Source organism: Ambystoma mexicanum, chromosome 3q (genome assembly GCF_040938575.1).
Source record: "Ambystoma mexicanum isolate Mex_15411 chromosome 3q, UKY_AmexF1_1, whole genome shotgun sequence".
In the NCBI taxonomy this organism is placed as follows: Eukaryota; Metazoa; Chordata; class Amphibia; order Caudata; family Ambystomatidae; genus Ambystoma; species Ambystoma mexicanum.
In genome coordinates this window covers 97,398,619-97,418,164 of record NC_090926.1, presented here as the reverse complement: position 1 = coordinate 97,418,164, position 19,546 = coordinate 97,398,619, and the positions used below count along the sequence as shown (strand labels likewise).

At 44.9% G+C, this 19,546-nt stretch overlaps 1 protein-coding gene across 1 annotated transcript in view; it reads left to right on the top strand.

Moving 5' to 3' along the window:
• Window positions 1-19,546, top strand: part of NCKAP1L (NCK associated protein 1 like) — a 2,015,530-nt gene that overhangs the window by 305,286 nt on the left and 1,690,698 nt on the right. The window contains exon 8 of the mRNA XM_069653209.1: window positions 15,170-15,218. Within this exon, the coding sequence (XP_069509310.1) occupies window positions 15,170-15,218 (49 nt within the window). The remainder of the gene's footprint in view (window positions 1-15,169; window positions 15,219-19,546) is intronic.

Here is a 19,546-nt window from a genome sequence, read left to right as displayed (position 1 = left end):
AATTGAGTAGAAGTCTATATGGTGCAGCAGTACTCTCTTCATCCCCTAGAGAATATGGAACTCCTGGTGGAGGGAAGACCTCCTCTAAATGAAGAAGCCATTGTACACATCAGTTGGTGGACACGGGGATCAGGATTGATCAACGTCATGTCACACCAACCCGAGAAGATAGTTCAAGGGTTTTTATTGTTTTAATAGTAAAGGGGCTTCCTGTCTAACTGGATGTGATAGTCTACAGGCAAACACCTTCTTTACCTAAAACTTCCTCTGGGAAAACCCTAGGTGCACTCTGCTCCCCAATGTCATGTAACATAAGGGTTTTTGTGCTTTCCAGACACTCAGGCCTCACATGGTCTTCGTTCTGCGCTCTGATGTTCCTCTCCCTATGTCTCTCTACCGCTCTCCCTTTTCCTCCTCCTATGCTCCTTCCTCCTCCATCCACTGTCCCTCCCCCTCTCCTGGATACTACCTCCTCTATCACTCTGATGTTCCTCTATGTACTTTTTTCCTCCACCCTCCTATCTTACTCCCTACAACACCCCCTCTCCCTTGCCCACACTACAACTCTCCCCTCTACACACCACTAATACTACTACTCTCCCCTCTACACACTATGACTAACACACCACCCACTCCTTCTCCCATCGTCACTCTCCTTTCATTTCCCCAGTCACCTTTTGATTCACTCCCTACTCTTTCTCTATTAACCTCACTCACTCACCTGGTATGCACACTGAACTCCAAATACCACTTTTTCCCACCAACCAATACCTCATATTGCAGTCTTTCATCAATTCTCCACATTACTGGTCCTCCCTTGATCTCACCAGAATAACCCACACCTACCTGCTTCCTGTATTCCTCCTACTCCCCCTCCCCCTCCACTGGCTCTTATCATCACCTGGTTCCCCAGACCTACTGATGGCTGCCATTTCCCCAGGGGAGGTGTTACAGGCAAGAAACCCCTGCCCCTTATAAGTAGGTGTGTCTGCCTGTGTTTGCAATGGTGGCCCACTCATAATAGTCAGTGTTCTACTCCCTATCCGGCTCTGCCTGAGTGTTCTTGATGCCGGCTTGGAAAAGATCTTGCTCCGTCACCCTGTCACAGGTAAGAGGTTGTTCCCCGTGGACTGGTAGCTTGTGCTGAGGTTGCAGGAACGCAGTGTGGGCTGCTATGTGTACTCTCACTGGTCAGGTCGTGGATCCTGTGTGCTCTGCTGATATTTTGTGCTGCTTGCTATTTGGTCCCACAGTTCTCTGCTGCCTCTCTGCTGGTCCAGTTGTGGATTGGTTCTTTTACCCCCAGGAATGCTGAAAGTTGTAGTTTCCTGGGAGACACAAAAACAGACTGGCCAACATGATGCATTATCAACAGTGGTACATTACTCAAACATGCAGGCACATGAAGAAGGTACAACCATTGGGGCCCTTCCAACTCCCACACCCCACCTCTGGGGTAGTACTGGCACTCGCGATAAATCTGGTAGGCCTCCCATCCCAGGCTGAGAGTGGTCCCAATGCCCTCTTGACCTTGTCACAGTGTGCTGTTTAAGTGCATATAAAGCACCATACTGGAGTAAGATAAATGCATGTTTTGCACAATTTGTGCTTGGATGTGTTGATAAATGTGCTTACTTTCTCAGTAACAATGTGCAATACTTTGCAGTTGGGCCCAACGGAGCATTTACTTGTTGGGAACCTAAAAGGGGAGCTTCTTATATGCACAGTGCAATTTAGACACTTTTGCAAATGGCAGTTGCACAATCACAAATTTGATTTCTGATTGTGTCATTATAAAATAAAGCGAGGATTGGGAGACGTCGACAAAAACACACCAAGTGGGTCTGAAGCAAGGAACAGGATGGCCTTGTCTCCCAACAATAAAACCTGTCCTTCACATAATAAGAGACCAGACAAAACGGGGTAATTTCAAGCTTGGCCCTCCCACATGGGGACTTGTTTCTGGAATAGGGATCTAGTGATCACTCTCAAACTGGGAATATTTGTTTTGCTATCAACACATACACTACAAAGGAAGCGGTTCTATGTTTCATGGGAACATTTGTGAAGTGCAGATCATGTTTGAAGGTCCTAGCAGAAGGATTACGTCTGGACGGAAAACAAGAAGTAGGGGCACCAAAATGTGGGAGACATTTCAATGTCTTAAACAATTCTCATGAAAAAATAAAATATAAAAAGCTGAGGAGGTAGACCAACCATCATGGTTTAGATTGGAACCGTCACGGCTGGAAACAGAGATAAGGTCCTCCTTTTCATCAACACTGATGCACATCAGCAACTTGTCTCAGAAATATACTGAGAAAAACTGAGCTGTAGGTAATGAAGTCAGGAGAGCAAAGTCTCAGGTCCATGTAGACGTGCATATTTTTTAAGAGGTTAATATGAGTGCTATTACGATGGGTATCACACATGCCATGTATCGGTGCCTATATGCAATGCACTTTGTAAAGTATGCTGCCTCAATATATGTATTACTAGAAGGAGAGGCGCCAGAGGAAGCATGGGTTTCCTAGTTCACCCAGCAGCACTGACCGAAACCAAGTTTAATACTGCTTCAATTAAACTCTTGTTCATAGAACAAATGTGACTATGTGAAATGCAACTTTATTTTTAAAGCTTCCAGGACTACAAGGAATGGAATCCTTAACTAGTCCTTTCAACACTTTCGATAGTTGTCAAGTTACATATAGACCCTCTAGCATTTCTGTCCCTCAGGGCAAAAAACCACAAAGGTGGAAATTAATGATATCAAACTATGCATATTCTAGTCAGGGAAGGACAATACTTAAGACTACATTTTATTCTACAATTTAAATATATACGTGTTTTATCAAACACCAACAGCCATGTGTTGTTCAGGTGTATGATAGATGGAAACATGTCATTCATGCAACCCTCAGCCGGATCTAACCACTCAAGCTCCATGCTCTCTGGTGTCTTGGACATGCATTGATAGAGACATACAATTGAATGAATGAAGATAAAATGTGACATGCCGTTTTTTTTCATTTGCTAATACAAATAGGTATATCAGTTTTTCAACTTAGATATGTTCATTTAATGCTCAAAGTGACTACATCCTGGACAAAAGAAGTTCTTGGCAATACGTTCTGGGACAACTGCAAATATTATCATAGTGACATAGCTAGAAGGAAGAGAATGGCACACTGCAAAGTGGACTGAAGGTTACAGAAACAAACACTGACGTTCTGTGAACCAGATCTCATGACCTCTAATGATTTCTCTGATCTCTATGGCTATCTCGGACAATTTATTTTATTTTTATTTTATTTTATTTAATATTTATATTGCGCTGGTAGCTCGCGAGCCTCGGGGCGCAGAAACAAGGACACAAGAACGGACGGAACAGATAGTGATTAGACAGAGCAGACGGGACAGTCACATAGAATTAAGCTAACTGAGGCATATGCCGTGATGGCCGTTTATTTGAAGATATGGGTTTTTACCTGTTTGCGAAAACGCGAGTAGTTGGTTTCCAGTCTAAGGTGGTCTGGTAGTTGTTCCAAAGGTTGGCTGCAAGGGTTGGAAAGGCTCTACCTAAGCCACTTTTGAGTTTGTGAGGTGACGTAGCAATTTTAACAAGTTGGGATGATCTCAGTGTTCTATTAGGAACGTATGGTTTGATCCTAGTTTTTAAGTAGGTTGGTGCCTTTCCGTAGATGCATCTGTGAACGATGGTTAGGGTTTTGAAATGCACCCTATCTTCGATTTTCAGCCAATGAAGCTCTCTTCTGGAGTTGCTGATATGTTCTGTTTATGAGCAGGAGGAAAGACATGATGTAGACTGTCTTACTACTAGGTGTAGTAAGTAGGTCAGATTCAGGAGATGGACAAGCATGTCTATTTTCTTAACATTTTAGGATCTTCACAATGATAAGATGGAAAATGTAGTCATAAATCGGTAGTATCTTTTTAACAAAAAAGTTATGCCTTTTCAGTGAATGCTTGCTTACATTGCACAAAAGTATTTTTCGGAGTTCCTATGTTGTGTAGGCGACACAAATGTAATTAATTGTTAGAGTAATAATATATCAATGAGGGACCACTTGTTTCAGAGGGTGGACACCATCCCTCTGGCTATTTTAGAGGCTGTGAGTAAAATGAGCAGAAATGTACTGTCTTTTTACACCATCCTCAGGGATTGAAGCACTGCCGCCAGGTTCCCAGGTCGGGTACTTCACCACTGCACCAGATAATCTGATGAAAATTAACAAACAACCAAAGCTGAAATGTCACATTTCGGGACTGCATGTTCTAGGGAAAATATTGTTATTGATTCTTGGAGTTTAAAACATGCACACCTTTTAACGTTTTCAAAACACTATTAGAAGAAAATATCCTCTCCTGGTTTTTTGTGTGCGTTGATTTTATGAAAGGCAAATGCCATTTGTCCTGCGCAATTTGCATGGTTATGCAAAGCCCATTGAATGAAATTTGCATATTTCACATAGATATGCTAATTTCTGGTGACGTCACACCCAATTCTATGTTAATGAGTCCCCCCACTTTTTCTTTTTAGGACTTTAGCCCCGATGAGGTGCCTGATGCTCAACCTTGACTTCCCAGGAACCTTAGACAAACAAAACAAAAAAAGCCAAATGCAAGACTATTTATATGGGGTTCAAAAACTCTCTATCCTTTACCAGCTTTCATGGAATAGGCTACTTTGAGGCCGAAACACATTTTGCCAGTGTTCCTATGCTGAATTATTGGTGATGATTTTTTCAACCAACTACAGAATATATGACTATTTGAAATACACCACTCCAATAACGAGTGGCCAATGTGAAATGAGCTTCTGATGTTCCATATTATTCAAATGATGTCAAGTGTTTGTTTCATGAATTGTATGTACACATCCCCATGTGCAGAATTTTTTTTTTTACAAAAAAAACATGACAGTTTGAGAATAAAGTTTGTTTTTAGGATACAAAATATATATGCCCTCATTGATCATTCCACAATTTACTGTGAATTTCCTGGCCTTTTTAGGATAGGATAGGGAGTTTTTTAACCTTTGACAAATTGAGGGACCTCATCACTTCACCCCAAGAGGGATCCCCCTGTGAGGCGAGGGAGGTGACATTGCTTCGCTATATCCTCCCTAGCGGTCAAGGCAATTGGGACTTCACCAGGAGAGACTCCCCATGTGGGGACAAGGACTCCTTCCTGTTTCTGTGAGGAACTCCCTAAAGGATACACCAAAGTGGCCTACTTGGGAATATTAGACCTTCAAAAGGATATACAATGCCAAGACTTGTAAGGAGAGAGTACTAACATATGTTATTGTCAACAAGAAAGAGAGCAAATCACTTTAAATGGGAATCCCCATTTAACTGGAATGAGGAGGCTGGAATGGATAGAGATGCTGCAACAAGCAGAGGAAGAGAGATGGGAACGTCAGCCGGGCAAGCCCCAGGAAGGCATAACACCTGAGAAGGGAGGAGACTCTGCAATCCACAGAACCTGCGAGTTTGGAAACTCCTCTGTTGCCAAAAGCAGAGGGCTAGACAGGCAGCGTCCTTTGAGAAGGAGAGAGCGAGAAGCTGATGGTGGTGGCATGACCATAGGGATTTCGTGGTGGAACGGTGGTCCACATAACAATGCTAAAACCACTAGGGGATCAAAACCGCACATCGCCCGGATACCCGCAGGAGTCCTGGTACACCCAGAAGAAAGGCCAGGAATGCAGGACACCAGAGTAAACTGAGAAGCCGATGAAGCCACGAGCACAACGAACTCTGAGCAAACCTAGGCTCTGGAGATGTTGTCCCAGAGAATACAAGGAGAATGGGACATCCGGAAGTCCTCCGGGCAATGGTTATGGGACTGTTCATACTTGTCCCAGTCGAATTGACAAGAACACAGCATGGAAAGTAGGAAAATTGAATGATGACAATGACAGAAACCCTAATACAATAAATATTGAAAGAGAAACTAAAACTGAGAGACAAAAGCCTGGAGAGAAAAACAGATTGCTACATATGTCAAATGACAGAACTAGGAGGAGTATTCTATGAAGAGAAAGGATGCTATAAAATAAAAAAGCAAGGAAACCCCCTAAAGGGACAATTGCAGAGTCTGGATATCACTACCCTGGGAAAAGGGGTAAGTCTTCATTATTGGAAAAGGAAAGAGAACCTAAATGAAAGAGCCTTCAATGACCTGAACTATAAAGTAACCCCTAGAGCTAGTACAAGACAAGAAGGGCTGTACAGGAAAATTGTGAATTATAATAATCTGGAGGACCAATCCCAACCAAGGAGCCAGAGTTACACAAAACCTTTTTATACAAATTCAACCATTTGTCCAAAGCCTAAGAAACCAAATTTTGAGAAGGAAGACAAGTCTTATAATATCTTGAAAAAGTTACATAAAATGATTAAAGACGCCACAAAAGACTATTTAAAAATCCCCTATTAAGAAGAACCAGAAAAATGACAAATTTGCATGAAACATTGCCTAGGAGTACAGAGTCATTCTCCTGTATTTGGTTGTTAGACTAGTGGTAGGGTCAGTTACGGTTAGTTTTGGACTGTGGACTTATTCTTTGGACATTCACAGATGACTGACGAGCACCTTAGTTTGATAGGTAGGGAATACCCTATAGCAAATGGGAAAGTTAAGCCCTATTCTTATTTTTAATAAACCTGACTTTGAAATTTCCTCAGTGTGTCTGCATCTTTCTTCTGACCCACCACAAACCCCATATAAATATTCCAGAATTTGGCATTAATTGTTTGAAACCAGAAATATTTGCTTCACAACTGTTTGGTTATTTGTTCTATTCATTTTCAAGTTTAGTCATGTTTTTGTTTCCTGTTGCATACCTTGTGGGGGCTGTAAAGACTGGAGGGGGTGTCTGTACTCCTGCTCTCTATATGGCAGAGGAGAGACACAGAGGACCCCAGCCAAGATTTTCTGTTTGGTAATACATGGGCAAGCAATCAAGGCCTAGCTCTCAGGAGGTGATACAGGCTGGTTCTTAAGTACAGTGTAGACCCCGAGCACCCACAAAGGAATGTCCACACACTGTATTGGTTAAAATACAGTTTTTATATAATTAAGGTTCAATGTTATATACACAATCACAATAACTCACTTTGTGCTCAGGTAATCTACAATGGTAAATATATACACCGGTCTACGTGGCACCACAATTACTATCGGATTTCGTTAAAGTGCATCAACTGGACTTAGTTTAAATGTCACACAAATCAAGTAATAAAGAGAACCAACAATAGATATAGGAGGGAAAACAGTTGGTTAGAGCAATAGTCAGAATACTGGCCCCTACCACTAGACACAGCTCTGTGTGGGGATCCCCCCACCGTGGCAACATGTAAAGATGTACTACAAGCCCAGTTCATATATTGAGAGTCTTATTTCCTTCTAAATAGTTCTACAACCCCAATGTACCTGGAATAGTAGAGTTCGACATCGGGTCGTCGACAGATCCTTCTTGAGCGGCTCCCTTTAAAGCAGGAGCCACGGATCGTCGAGATCCCACGAGGGAAAAGGGTGAGCACTGTCGTTTCGGCAGCAGCTTTGGTTCTTGCGGTGCTCGTTGACGATTGTTCGAAAAGGTCCTGCAAGCTGAGGCATGCGGTGCACCTCAACAAGGAGTGTTCGTTGCCGCAAAGAGTTAATGAAGAACTTTGGCCCAGCAAGGGCATTGAGTCATCCGGCGTCTCTGCGGTATACGGGTGGCAGGAAACCCACCGGCGGATTCTCCCCGGTCATCGATGGCCTTGACTTTCTCTGGCAGGACGAAAGCGGTCGAAGATGATGAACAAGGGAGTCCTTGGATCAAAATGTTCTTAGGCAAAGGAGCCCTGCGGCTCTGGTCGGCGACGGTGGTCGTCGACGGTGGACGGTGGTCGGCTGTCCGATGCTTCTCTTCATTCTCCTCGGCGGTCCCCTTCACCGGTCGGCAGCCTTTCGTAGGTCTGTCTACCAGGGAGCTTTGGCAAAGATGTGAACGTTGGTCCCTCGTAGCTCGGGGAGAGGTCTCCTAACCAGGTCCTCTCTCGGATCAGTTCCTTGAAGGCACAGCAGCTTTCAGATTAGCAAAAGACAGTAGCAGCAGTTCTTCCAGTGGTATTCAAAGTTAAGCATCAATTTCAAAGTCAGTTTCTACTTCCGCTTCTGAACGATTTCTAGCAGTAAGTGGCCCCCAGATATACTGTTGATTTCCCATTCACTCTGCTGGGTCACACACAGGCAACCAATCACTCAGAAGGACATTCAGGCAGTCAGGCAGCCAATCAGGCGCACAGTGCACTCAGGCCATTCTTCTCCATCCAGACACTCACAACACTGAATGTGGATTCGGACAAGCACTCTGCCGTTCAGCACTACACACTGCATTCATACCAGATTTGGGCAGGACTGTCTCAGTCATTGTGTCAAACACCAGATACTAGACACCCATAACACAGAATACGTATTAGTCACACACTCCATTCACCCAGGTCCCACCCCACGGGCGTACCCACAACATACAGTCATTGGGAAGGCTTCAACCAGTCTGGCCTGGACTTCCCCACAACACCATACTTGGAACTTCCACCGAAAAGCCAGTCAGGGGGAAGGGATAGAGTCAGGGCTTCCCGGGACTTCGGGAAAAGTAAGGTAACAGGCGATAGAAAGCAAGAGGCCACAGGGTCCATCTTGTTTTCTATCGGGAATCTACTGATTCCAATGACAGGACCTGGGCATCCCAAAATGGAGGACGCTCAGGGAACCTGTCAATTCAGCACAGAGCTGCCACCAGCTCATACCCTGCTCTGTGGGCCACACACAGGTGCCCAAAAATATACACTAGGAGTACAGGGTCATACTCCCACCCATGGGTGCCATAAGGCTATCCCAAGGGTCTGTTCACCAAACCAAATACAGGACGAGCTGCACCGACAGGAGTCCCACATGAACTCCTGCGTGGAAAACAAGACAGAATACATGATAAAAGCAATAAAGGACAAGGATTCAGGGGCCCTGTCCCTCTGATGCATTTCCAGCATCCCAGGGGCAACTCATGTTTACTGTTATAATTTAATTTACACTCCAATTATTTAAACAGTGTGTTAAATATAATAGCTCCTTCTCAAGTTAACCTATTCTGTGTGAGCTAAGCACTAAACAGTGTATGCTTTAGTTGTATCTTTCCTTTGCTTGCAAGGGAAGCTCAGAGTTAGTGCTTGTTTTTTCCATTTGTGAGTGGGTGTTCGTTCTACTACACATTGACCTTTATCTGTTAATTGTTGAAGACGCCTTCTTTTCTTTCAGGATGCGGATCACCGCTGCATGATAATGATTTACATACAGTTTTAACTTTTTGCATGCAACGGCTGCACATCACATACTTATTATTCTCTTGTAAAGGAAAAAACGATTTTTTTAAAAATTTGATATCGCATTTGCTCTCAAATATCAAAAATGTGTAGTAAAATACTTCCACCGCAGAATCTTATCTGGAGCATTGGGTGCACTCCCAGCGCGTTGGGACATCCCCTGTTCCATTCTCTCTGGCGAAGATTGCAGAAACTTGGGGCTCAGAAAACGAAACCAGCCATTGTAACAGGAATCTTTAAGTTACATATTTTAACTCCCACATTAGAGTTTGGGGAAGAGGGGGATAACTATTATCCCTTTCTGGGAGACTTCCTCTCCTTTAAGGGAGGGTCGACTCCAGTGAGATCCCACTTGCCCTGCCCCTAAGCATAGTGAGGTAATGCATGCTCACCTCCCTAGTCCAAAAGTGGGTGGCTCGCCCTTGGGTATAGGGCATGAACTCTTCCGATTCATCACACAGGGTTGTACTAGTCTGTCTCCCAAATGGTTTTAAGCCATGCCCATTCTAGAGACATGTATTCACCATTAGGAGCGGTAACGAACAACCGTTGTGTCATGACAGTAGAATTGTAGTGTATGTGATCTACAGACATGCATGCTCAGAGCATGTGTTCATGTTAACAAGGCATTGCCCATGAATATCATATTGTTCATTCTTGTGTTGCATAACACTTGAGAGTGCGCCAACAGAAGGCTATATTGCTTAGCCTGTGTACATTCCCTTGACATCATGTGTACCATCTCTAGGAAACTTTATACTATGAGCCCAGAGCAACATCCCGGCTATACCCAAGCAATACACGAGAAACAACCAACATTCCCGCCAACCTTTGACCAAATGTGCGAGGTCATCGTGCATTGGTAGTAGGAGACTAAAGTTGGCATTTATATCAGCAGGATCATTGCCCTTATAAAGTTTCTTCTCATTGATCTCAACCTGTTATCAGAGAGGAACCCCTGAAATCCTTGGATTGCAAGAAGTTAGCAGTGCTTATCCTCCTTGAGTTTTCTGTGGAATATGGCAGAATTGACTGCACAATATGTTTACAATGTTTCCAAAAGGAACATGGCCTGTAAGCACTCTCCTGGCTTGCATAGTTTCTGCAAGAGCCCTTGTGTTAGGTCAAAATTGTCAATTTCGCTCTGTCTCAACACACGTGTGCAGTTCCTCAGGGATTTAAACTTTCACCCTAGCCTTCATTGTTTACATGAGCCCATTTGCCTCGGCTATGCAGCACCTACACTGACTGTACCAATCCCCTGACCCAGGACTGCTGTGTGTATGATAAATAAAGTGTGCTACTACATCTTAAAGCAAGCAGCACCTCCCTTTACGTATTGCTCAGCACTAAGACAAAATGCAGTGTTAAGATGCCAGCAACCATATTCACCTGGTGTTGCTCATATACAGCAGTGACCGGTCATTCATAATGGGTGACGGGGCGATGCTATCCCATTATTGAGAGGTGGCACTGCTGTTATGCAGAGAGCTCATCCCGATAGGAGAGGCGTTGCAGGTCAATACTACCTTCTCCTTACAGGGCCCTACGTGTGATGATTGCACATTTTTCAAAGGACAGGCGATTTATTTCAATATGAGTGAAGAGATGCTGGCTTCTTTCCCGGTTGCCCAAAAGTGGCACTTGTGAGCCCAGCGCCTAGGATGCCACGAGGGTTCCTAATTTAGACAGTTTGGTAGACTCGGATAAACTGGTTGGAGGAGGGATTCAAAGACTGAAGTTGTCAATCACTTCCCTCACTGCTTTCTGAATGCTGCACGAAAGGCCGAAGAGGAACCAGAGTGTGGAATGCAGCCAAGACCCGGAACAGAAAAAAGTTATGTTTAAAACAATGTGTTGGTGCATGCATGTGTGTGTGTGTGTGCGAGTAATATTGGGGCAGAACTTTGGCAGGGAGTGCGGCATGGGGCAGAACACCGGCAACGAGATCCACATGTGCCAGAATGTATCTGGGCACTGAGAGTAACATTAGGCAAGACATGTGATAGTGAGGGCCATTGGGGGCCCTGAGAGCCACATTGGGGCAGAACTGAGTTACAAAGGGGCAAAACTGTGGTAGTGAAGACCACATTGGGCAGAACGGGGGCACAGAGGGAGTGATGCTGATCAAGAACCTGGGCATTGAGAGCAACCTAAGGGTTGAATTGAGCGCTGATATTGACATTGTGCCAGAACTGTGCATGAGAGCGCCACACAAGACAGACCTTGGTCACTGAGAGTGACATTTGAGCAAATTCTGCAACTCACGCAATTATGGGTTTTGATGCCACAAAAACACCCTGACCTAAGTCTCGAACATTGCAATCTGTGCTCATCACGTCAAACTCACCACTATCCGAATCCTTCTTGATCTCTCTGCCACTGTCAACACAGTCAAACATCCCTCTCTCCTTTTTACCCTCTGCAACCTTGGGAGGGAGACACTACACTTGTGTGGATGGCATCCGACCTGCCAGATTTTCCCTTCTCCATCTCCAGGACCACAGATTTCATGGATCCACCCTCTGTACCAGTAGGTGCCCCCTAATGCCCCATCCTTGGCCAACTATTTTCTACCCCCTAAATCTCCTCTCTTGCCAAACTAATCTCTTCCTTTAGATCACTGATCACCTCTTTGCTGAGGGCATTCACATTATTCCACCTGGTTCCGCCTTAACCCTTGACATGTCTTTCTGGCTGTCTCTCCGCTATCCCTTACTAGATGACACATTACTGACTTCTGCTTAACTTCTACAAAACTGAAACCATCTAGCTTAAAGCCCAAATCTCTCAAACTCTGTCCCCCTCACCAATATTTCTTCCTCCTGGCGGCCTCACTCACTTGGAGTCAACCATCTGAAGCACCACCATTTCATCACCCCCACTACTACAGCTACTAGGACCAACCTGCAAGATCCACCCTCCCCTCACCTTCCACGGCACTAAAACTGTCATCATCACTCTACTGCTGAATGTGTTGATGGTTGTTCGTGCTCCAGTAGGGCCCTCCTCTCTACACCTTGTCCCTACTTGAAAACATTTTTAACTTTGCCCCTGAACTCTTTATTACCTCCCTCGGCCATAACCTACCTCTCCCGATCACCTCAATGATGGCTGGTTCTTTATATTAAATAAGTCTCTTTTTCAAATTCCTCCTATTAGCATTTGAGTCTATCCATGGGCTAACCCCCTGTACTCTGCTGACTTTATTTCTCTCTCCTCATTTCACCCTTCTTTCTAGCACCCTCCCCAATCTCTCTATGCCTTGCCCACACTGTGCATATTCTAGTTTTTGCTTCTACTCCCTTCTCGCCCCCCACTACTGGACCCCTCTAATCTCTGGTATGAAAACACATCAACATTTACGCAGTTGAGTCAGTACTCAAACTTCATCCCTGACACCTTCTAAGAGTATCCACACCATCCTTCCATATTCTTATCCCCTGAACATCCTCTCCCAGATTTGTATGACATGTATGCCGATATCTCCCTATGTCCTTCTGTCTGTCTATTTTGTCTCCGGTTCCCGCCTTTACCCATCACCTAGTTCATTGCCCACTGATAAATGAATGGGTAAGTCAAGGACCCACTTATGGAAATGCCCTGCTTACTGTATCTATTCACTTACATATTTATTGTCACAATGTTATCAATAAATATAAATTAATATAAATACAAACTGGGACAGTGAGAGCTGCATGGTCTAGAACAAGGGAAATGTCAATGTTAATGTTATTGTTAAAGGTATTTGTACCGCGCACTGTCACCACCTGAGTGGTGAGAGCCACATGGGTCAGAGCTGGAAAAGGCAGAGTGATAATGAGGAGGTCTTGGGTAGGAAGGCTGCATTGGGCAGGACCAGGGCATGAACATGTCTTTTACTGTGGAAAACAAATACCTATAATTGGAACAGACCCCTTGGTTTTCATGGGGCGCAAGCAGGATGAACATGTCTTTCGCACTAGCATTGCTGACATATATTGATGAGGCACGGCTCAGGTTTCTTTCGGCACAACTGGCATGAAATGGGGCAGCACTGGCATATACTGTTGAGACAGGCTGAGTGATATTCTTTCGGCAAAACCAGCATAAAATGTGTTTTATAGTGGCAATGCTGGTGAATATTGGTGACAGGGGCATCATGAGTATATTCTGCAACAGCCATTATCAAAATGTGTTTTGAAATGTTCCCGAGTTCCCCTACAGAACCAATTGTAAAATATATGTCTTTTGAACCTATTTCTTTAATGTTCATGCTGTAAAATGCACCACTTTGTGACTTATTTTAACAATGATCTCAGGATACCCACAACCTTCATGAGTTGTTTCGGCTCACTTTGCATGCGCACTGATGCCAATTTGGTAATAACATGTATACCCTAGACTTGAAATATTCACTAGTGGCCTTTGTGACCCTATTCACTAGTGGCCTTTGTGACCGTAGCTCACAAATAACGGCCTGGTCCCCACAGGGACAATAAAGGCAATGCAGTTTGGCAAATCATTAAGCAAAAGGAAGTAAACTGATTTTTTTTTTACAAATGTCATTAACTAAACAACTGATAGGACAAACCGCTTCCGGGGATTTCATTTCACATGTAAAAGACAGCCATTCATCTCAGTTCTTTTTTGTATTTCCTCATCTTGAGGTTTGCCTAAATATTGCAAAATTAATGTATTCGGTTATTGTCCAGTGACACTGTGCATGAAATACACAGAGTATTGTTTTCTATAGAAGTATACTTTCCCAATGATTCTCCCTAATTGAATCCATGTGTGCCTCACAGGAAAATATTCCTCCCCCCACAACTAGCCAGCATGCAGCAGGCCTCTATATTGCAAATCAAAGGGTGTGCCAAAGACAGACGCAGATCGAAATAAATGTGAAAATATGGCTCCATGAACAGAAGATATGGTTCAGATAAGCCTGCGCATGTTAACCAATTAACGTTCCCCCTCCCGTGACTCTTATACCTTATGACTAGCACCCCCACTCCACAGCCACATTTAGCCATTAGCTGATAACCTCGAATTTGCCTGCTATGGCTCTGTAAAATTCCACTTGACTTGTTATGATATGATATGGCATTTATGATGCGCCTATACACAAGTGTTTCAAGGTGTGACAAGGCAAGGGAGGGGGAAAAGAGGGAAGACAGAGACATTGCTCTTACAAGTCCAGGTGATATTGAGATTATGCACGTGCAGGGGAGGGGGGAAGGGGAGAAGTGCGGGGGAAGGGTGAGGGGTCAGTGGAGTACATAAGATAACCGTAAAAAATAAATAAAGATAAATATATAAAATAAATAAGGGCAACAAATAAGAAGTGCGGCCAGCTAGTGGCAATTGCCAAGTTAAGGGCAGACACTAGGAGTCAAGTGCTGGTAGGGGGCTGTAGGGATTGTTCCTACTTCCACTTGTTTTATGTTGGTTGTATTATGAATGTCCTGCAAGCACAAGCATTTCTGTAACCGATGGTGCCTTAGGAAAAACATCAACCACACCATGCAACCGAAACGCTAGTTCAAAGCTTTGATACCAATTGTAGCTAAGCAGACTACATAGGTGGGGTAACTTATCACACGCTAACTCTTCCTTGTATTTATGTCACACCTTTGTCTTGTACCCGATGGCCATTTTTGGTTTCTCCAGTTGCTTTGAAGCGGCACACCCGTGATTTAGTTAATTTTAAAACTCAAAAATAAACAATGAAATAAACCCATTGATGAAGCGTTATCATGCAAAGAGTTGACCATGCCTCCCTGTTTTTTCAGATGCTCTGTGAATTCCTGTCATTGGAGATCATGGAGCGATGGATCATAGGTAAGACATTTAACCCCCAGCCTTTACATTCCCTTCATTCTTCTTTTTCAGACCAATCTCCCTCTCACAAGCTCTAGGGTGGCCTTTTGGGTTCATGGGTGTAATGCACACATACGAGACCCAGGGCCTCATTACACGGTAGGCGGAGGACCAAGGTGCTATTAGCACCTTCGTCCATGCCGGTAAAATACCGGTACCGCCTTGGAGAAAAGGGGAATTACTGCCCTATTCCAAGGTTGGCGGGGCGGTAATTCCCCCATCCCCCATTGCCCTTCCCCATTCCCATTTTTTCCCCAAAGGTCTCTACGGGAATGGGGAAGGCGCTAATTACGGTGCCGCAAATTGCGGTACCGTCATTAGCACCCTGGTCCCTTTGCGGTTTGGTTTTTAATGCCTGCTAAACAGCAGGCGTTAAAGTACCAACCCGCAAAGGGACCTCGTAGTAAGGCGGTAAGGGTTTAACCCTTACCGCCGTCCGTGTAATGAGGCCCCCAGACTGCAGGAAATGTGTACGCTATGAGTACACTGCTGTGAGTACACTGCTATGAGTACACTGCAACCTGCTAACACGTCCAGTGTATGCACCAAGTCTTTGTTGTGGACGACCGAAGCTGACTTTTGGCAGGGTGCTTCCACATGTATTTCACAGTTATTTATAGCCCCCCCCCCTCTCCTCCGTTTGCTGGCGTGCAGTGATGGGTGAAATTAATTCTTGCCACAATCCTGACATGGAAATGACTCATGCCTGCCAGCCTATGTGGGGATTATCGGGATAGCAGGCCCTACGTAATTATCAGGGAGATGCTGAACATTTAGGGGGCTGATACATGGAATTATTTGCACTGAAAAACGGGGATTTGTGCGCCATTCTGCCCGCAAATCCCCATTTGTTAAACAGGGATTTGCAGGGCAGAATGGTGCACAAATCACCGTTTTTCGGCGCAAATAATTCCATGAATCAGCCCCTTAGTCTCTGCTGAGCTTAGGGCAGAATTGAAAGTGGTGAGAGGTAGCTTGTAGGTTTCCAGTGCCTCAGAAGCATTGATTTTTAGACTTGCAAGTGTGCAAGTGATTTAGTGTCTTTTGATTGTGAATGTAACCGTGGGTAAACATCTTTTGGGTTTGAGTTGAGGGCAGCAAAGTAAAATGGATGCTTGAAGAACTTATGTCGGAGGGAGTTAGGCTCTCGTTATAGCTCTGGGGCAAAGCCAGGTAGATATTTACATTGACAGATAGAGGTTGGAGGTGGGGGTCAGATGCAGGGTAGAGATGGTTGTTATAATGTGTAATGGCTCTTGAGTGGAATTCTAACTTGTAGAATTCCACTCTTGCTCTGATGTCATGATTGCATTTGTTTAATGTTCCACATTCCGAGAACAACGGTTATGAGTTTAAGTGGAGAGCTTTAATGTAGGCTGAGCACTGCTGGGCTCAGGCTGGTTGCTATTAAAGGATCTTTACTTACCTACGGTGACATTTGACTTGTCATCCGCATATCATCAAATAGATCTGCATGTGGACTCCCGCCGCCTTACATCTTTCGTCACTCCCTTTGGCGCATTCTGTTTTTGTAGAATACCCTTTGGTTTGGCCTCTGCTGCCACTGTTTTTCAGAGGACAATGCAGAAACTCTTTGCAGGTATACGCGGAGTGGAATGTTTTCAAGATGATATTCTGGTGTGGGGTGAGTCTCAAGTTGAGCATGATCATAGAGTTCTAGAGGTGATGAATGTTCTGAAAAATTGTGGTCTCACGGTCAAACTTAGCCAATGCAGGTGGGTGTCACCCGCAGTGTGACTTATTTGGGACACTCTCTGGATGCCAAGGGTATTCACCCTAAGATTGAGTTAGTGAGGGCATTGAGCGATGCATCGTCCCCGGCTAATAAAGAGCAGTTGAGATCGTTCATGGGGCTCGCCGAATATTACAGCAGGTTCGTACCTTCTTATGCTGATAAGACAGTAGGTATGAGGTCATTATTAAAGAAGGGCGTGCATTTTGTGTGGTCTGATCAGTGTCAGGCGGAATTTCCCAAGTTGAAAGAAGAAATTGAGCGGGCTCCATCCTTGAGTTCTTTTTCCCCTGTCAGAAAAACGTATCTAACTGTGGATGCAAGTGAGTATGGCATAGGTGCTGTACTGGAACAAAGGGTTGAGGGAGAACTTCGTCCCATAGCCTTTGCATCGAGAGTGCTCCGAGAGGCTGAGGGCAGGTATGCTGTCATAGAAAGAGAAGCTCTTGCTGCTGTGTGGGCTTCTCAATATTTTCGAACCTTTATGTGGGGAATTGAGTACACCCTTCGTACTGACCACAAGCCGTTGGTTCATGTATTGACAACGAAGGGGTTATCTCATGCGTCTACTAGGATCATGAGATGGATGGCGATATGACAGAATTTAATTTCAAGGTGGAGTATGTCCCTGGTGTTAGAAATGCGGTAGCCGATTGCCTGTCGCGTTTTCCGAATTCTAGCACTGATGAAGAGTCTCCAGGTGTGGTGGGGGAAATATGTTCCTTGGTGGTTAGTTTAGTGCCCGCTGTGTCGGAACCAGAATGGAGTGCGGAGTGTACAGAGGATCCCGAGTTGGTCGAATTAAGAGCAGCACTTAGAGGTGGTCTTGTCAGTGCTAAGATGTCCAAGCTGTATGGGCATGTATGGCAAGAATTGTCCGAAGGTCCATGGGGCGTGGCCAGAGGTCTGAGGTTAGTCTCCCCTTGTTCCCTTAAAGGGAAACTTGTTGAGTTAGCACACGAGGGGCATTTGGGCAGGTCTATGGCCAAGGGGAGACTTGGAGAGGATTATTGGTGGCCTGGTATGGACACAGACGTGGAGGATGTGGTAAAAGATTGTGCAGCATGTTCCAACAGTGATAAAAGCAAGGTTACAGTTCCCCAACCAGTCTATCCTGTTGAAGTCCCCTGTCAAGTCTGGTCCAAAGTAGCGCTGGACATAATGGGACCCGTAGATTCGTTAGGAGGAGACTTGAGATTCATTGTAGTGGACTATACGTCGAGATGGGTGGAGGCCACTGCCTTATCTACGGTTACTGCTGAGAAGATTGTGGGGTTTCTCTCTGCAGTGTTTAACAGGGAGGGTGTGCCTGCTGGATTGGTGACCGACAATGGGTCTCAGTTTGTGTCAGATTATATGCAAAAGTTTCTGGATGATCTGGGCATACGTCATCATAAGGTTGCTCTATATAATCCTCAAGCTAACGGTCTAGTGGATTCGTTTCATCAAGGCGGCCATCCAGTTGGCTCTTGCTAATGGTCTTCCGTGGGGAAAGGTAGTGTCGGAATCTCTTAAAGCTTACAGGCTGACTCCCTCTATTGTCACTGGGCATTCTCCTTTTGAGCCTATGCGGGGGAGGAAACCGGGCTCCGAATTGAGAGTGCCAGCCCTGGGCGGGGGTGTCCAGTCACAGGTGGATATGCAGGGAGTTTTGGAACGAGTTTGCTGTAAGCAAAGGCATTTTTTGACTGAGCAACTGGCCAGTAGGAAGCCTCTTTCGGTGAAGATTGGTGATTGGGTTTGTAGCCAAAGGTCTCAGCAGGTACTTAAACCCACGCAAAGTGGTCAAGCGTGGTTGTGAGTATGTAAAACTTGATGACGGATCTGCATGGAGTATCAGGCGTGTGGTGGACCAAGAGAAAGTAGTTTCTACAGGTGGTGATTCTGGTGGGCCTAGTGACGTTTCAGAAGATGCTGGTGTAGGGTGTGATTCCCCCTTAGAAGGCTCCACGATCCGGGAAGATAATGAGGAACCAGTTAACCTGCAGCCCATGGTTAGAGGGGTGGCTGTAGATCTCCAGGAGGTTAAGGAACATTCCATTCCTATTCCTGCGCATGATTCTGATGTTGGAAATGTTCCGGTTGATGAAGGTGAGGTGTCCACTTCTGGGGCGGCCAACCCTGCTCTAACTCATGCTCATTGTATCAGGGAGAGGAAGGTTCCCTCCAAATATAAAGATTATGTTTTGGGTGCTATTATTCGTTAGCACAGTTTGATGTTTTCTTACATTTGGGGGCTCTGTAGCTTTAGTTGGGGCTAGTGTTTGGCTGGGTGTGTCTGTATGCGTGATTGCCTGTGTGTGTGGGGGGGGTGTGTGAGTGTGCATATGTGTGTGTTTGTGGCTTCAACAGGGTTGTTTCTTTTGTTGAGTAAGGGGGGGAAGTGTTATAATGTGTAATGGCTCTTGAGTGGAATTCTACCTCATAGAATTCCACTCTTGCTCTGATGCCATGCTTGCATTTGTTTAATGTTCCACAGTCCAAGAACAACGGTTATGAGTTTAAGTGGAGAGCTGTTATGTAGGCTGAGCACTGC